Source organism: Oncorhynchus keta, unplaced genomic scaffold, assembly GCF_023373465.1.
Source record: "Oncorhynchus keta strain PuntledgeMale-10-30-2019 unplaced genomic scaffold, Oket_V2 Un_scaffold_15414_pilon_pilon, whole genome shotgun sequence".
NCBI lineage: Eukaryota > Metazoa > Chordata > Actinopteri > Salmoniformes > Salmonidae > Oncorhynchus > Oncorhynchus keta.
Window position 1 is genome coordinate 219,164 of NW_026290800.1, and position 3,337 is coordinate 222,500.

General features: G+C 47.3%; 1 protein-coding gene across 1 annotated transcript in view; it reads left to right on the forward strand.

Annotated features, from left to right (window-relative positions):
• Window positions 1-555: 555 nt before the first annotated feature.
• LOC127927588 (probable glutamate--tRNA ligase, mitochondrial) overlaps window positions 556-3,337 on the forward strand; it is a 19,981-nt gene continuing 17,199 nt past the window's right edge. Inside the window, exons 1-2 of the mRNA XM_052514217.1 lie at window positions 556-587; window positions 867-922. Coding sequence (XP_052370177.1) covers window positions 556-587; window positions 867-922 — 88 coding nt within the window. The remainder of the gene's footprint in view (window positions 588-866; window positions 923-3,337) is intronic.

Sequence of the window (3,337 nt, forward strand, 5' to 3'; positions counted from 1 at the left end):
CTACACCTGGGGGGCTGCGTACACCTACACCTACAACATAATTAACCCGTGTAAACTCAGACCAGAGCAGACTGGGGGATAGAGCTCTCTACAACTATAATTAACCGTGTCTCTAGGTTTCCTACACCTGGGGGGCTAGGACAGCTCTCTACAACTATAATTAACCTCTAGGTTTCCACACCTGGGGGGCTGCACACAGCTCTCTACACACATTAACCTAACACAGACAGCTAACACAACAGAGCAGGTTTGGTGCAGGGAGCTGCAGAGTCTCTAGAGGACTATAATTAACCCGTGTCTCTCTAGGTTTCCTACACCTGGGGGCTGCGTACAGCTCTCTACAACTATAATTAACCTCTAGGTTTCCTACACCTAACAGCTCTCTACAACTATAATTAACCGTGTCTCTCAGGTTTCCTACACCTGGGGGGCTGCGTACAGCTCTCTACAACTATAATTAACCCGTGTCTCTAGGTTTCCTACACCTGGGGGACTGCACTCTCACAACTATAATTAACACAGACCTACACCAGCTGCGTACAGCTCTCTACAACTATGCAAGTCTCTAGGGATACACCTGGGGGGCTGTAGGACAGACTTAATAACTATAATTAACACACAGGTTTCCTACACCTGGGGGGCTGCACCTACAGCTCTCTACAACTATAATTAACACCTACACACACCAGGGCAGACTGGTGCAGGAGCTGCAACTATAATTAACCCGTGTCTCTAGAGGATACACCTGGGGGGCTGGTACAGGACAACTATAATTAACCCGTGTCTCTCTAGGTTTCCTACACCTACAGCTCTCTACAACTATAATTAACCTCACACTACAACATAATTAACCTGTGTCTCTCTAGGTTTCCTACACCTGGGGGGCTGCACAGCTCCTACAACTACAGACCAGAGCAGACTGGTTTCCTACACCTGGGAGCTGCAGAGTCTATAGACTATAATTAATGTCTGGTTTCCTACACCTGGGGGGCTGCGTACAGGACAGACTATAATTAACACTCTCACCTACACCTGGGGGGCCACACACAGCACCTACAACTATAATTAACCTGTGTCTCTCTAGGTTTCCACACCTGGGGGCACACACCTACAACTATAAGACCAGTGCAGACTAGGTTTCCTACAGGGGGCTGCAGAGTCTATACTAGGATATGTCTAGGTTTCCTACACCTGGGGGGCTGCGTACAGCTCTCTACAACTATAATAACCCGTGTCACTCAGGTTTCCTACACCACTGCTACACTCTCTACAACACTATAATTACACTCTCTACTACACCACACACTCTCTACAACTATAATTAACTCACCTACACACAGACCTACAACTATAATTAACCCGTGTCTCTCTGGTTTCCTACACCTGGGGAGCTGCAGAGTCTCTAGAACTATAATTAACCCGTGTCTCTCTGGGCTGGGGGCAGACTTACAGCTCTCTACAACTATAATTAACCCGTGTCTCTAGGTTTCCTACACCTGGGGGCTACACACTCTCACAACTATAATTAACACAGACCAGAGCAGACTGTGGGGGCTGCACAGTCTACAACTATAATTAATGTTAGGTTTCCTACACCTGGGGGGCAGGGACAGCTTCTACAACTATAATTAACCCTCAGGTTTCCTACACCTAAACAGCAAACTGCGTACACACTCTACAACTATAATTAACCCGTGTCCTAGGTTTCCTACACACAGCTCTCTACAACTATAACACCACCTCACACACAGCTCTCTACAACTATAATTACAGGTTTCCACACGTACAGCACTCTACAACTACAGACTCAGGCAGACCTGGGGCAGGGAGCTGCATAATTAAGAGGTTTATGTTGGGGGCTGCTACAGGACAACTATAATTAACCCGTGTCTCTCACCTACACACACCACACACTCACAACTATAATTAACCCGTGTCTCACACCTACACACAGACCAGAGCAGACTCTCACAACTATAATTAACAGTGTCTCTAGAGGTTTTACACCTGGGGGGCTGCGTACAGCTCTCTACAACTATAATTAACACACACCTCTACAACTATAATTAACCCGTGTCACTCTACACACACACCTACACACACCTAACCCACACACCTACACACACCTACACACACACCTAAACTATAACAACCAGAGCAGACTGGTGCAGGGAGCTGCAGGTCTATAGAGGACACCTGTTGGAGTGGGCTTAACAGACTTAATCACAACTATAATTAACACACACCACCTACACACACACACACTACAACACCCGTGTCACACACACACCTACACACAGCTCCTACACACATAATTAACACGTGACTCAGAGTTTCCACACCTGGGCAGGCTGCTGCACAGTCTATACAACTATAATTAACCCGTGTCTCTAGGTTTCCTACACACCTGCACACAGCCTCTACAACTATAATTAACCCGTGTCTACTAGGTTTCCTACACCTGGGGAGCTGCAGAGTCTCTACAACTATAATTAACCCGTGTCTCAGGTTTCCTACACACACACACACACACCTACACAACATAATTAACCCGTACACTACCACACCTGGGGGGGCACACACACCTACAACTATAATTAACCCGTAAACACAGACCAGGCAGACTGGTGGGGAGCTGCAGAGTCTATAGAGGATATGTTAACCTGTGGGCTCTAGGACAGACTTAACAACACACACACCTACACACACCTACACACACACACACACACCTACAACATAATTAACAGACTGGTGTCTCAGGTCTATAGAGGACACCTGAGGGGCTGGTACAGGACAACTATAATTAACCCACACCACACACACACCTACACAGCACACACACCTACACACAACACAGCACACCTACACACAGACCAGAGCAGACTGGTGCAGGGAGCTGCAGAGTCTATAGAGGATATGTTGGAGGGGGCTGGACAGGACAGACTTAATAACCCACACACACCTACACACACCACACACACCTACACACACCTAAACACAGACCTAAACACAGACCAGAGCAGACTGGTGCAGGGAGCTGCAGAGTCTATAGAGGATATGTTCTAACACACACAATAACACCTACACACACTCACACCTAAACACACTACACCTGGGGGGCTGCAGAGTACACACAGACTATATTACACCCACACACCTACAACACAGACCAGGGACTGGTGCAGGGACAGACTATAATTAATGTTGGAGTGGACTGGTAGGACAGACTTAATAACACACACACCTACACACACACACACACCACACACACCTAAACACAGACCAGAGCAGACTGGTGCAGGGAGCTGCAGAGTCTATAGAGGATATGTTGGAGTGG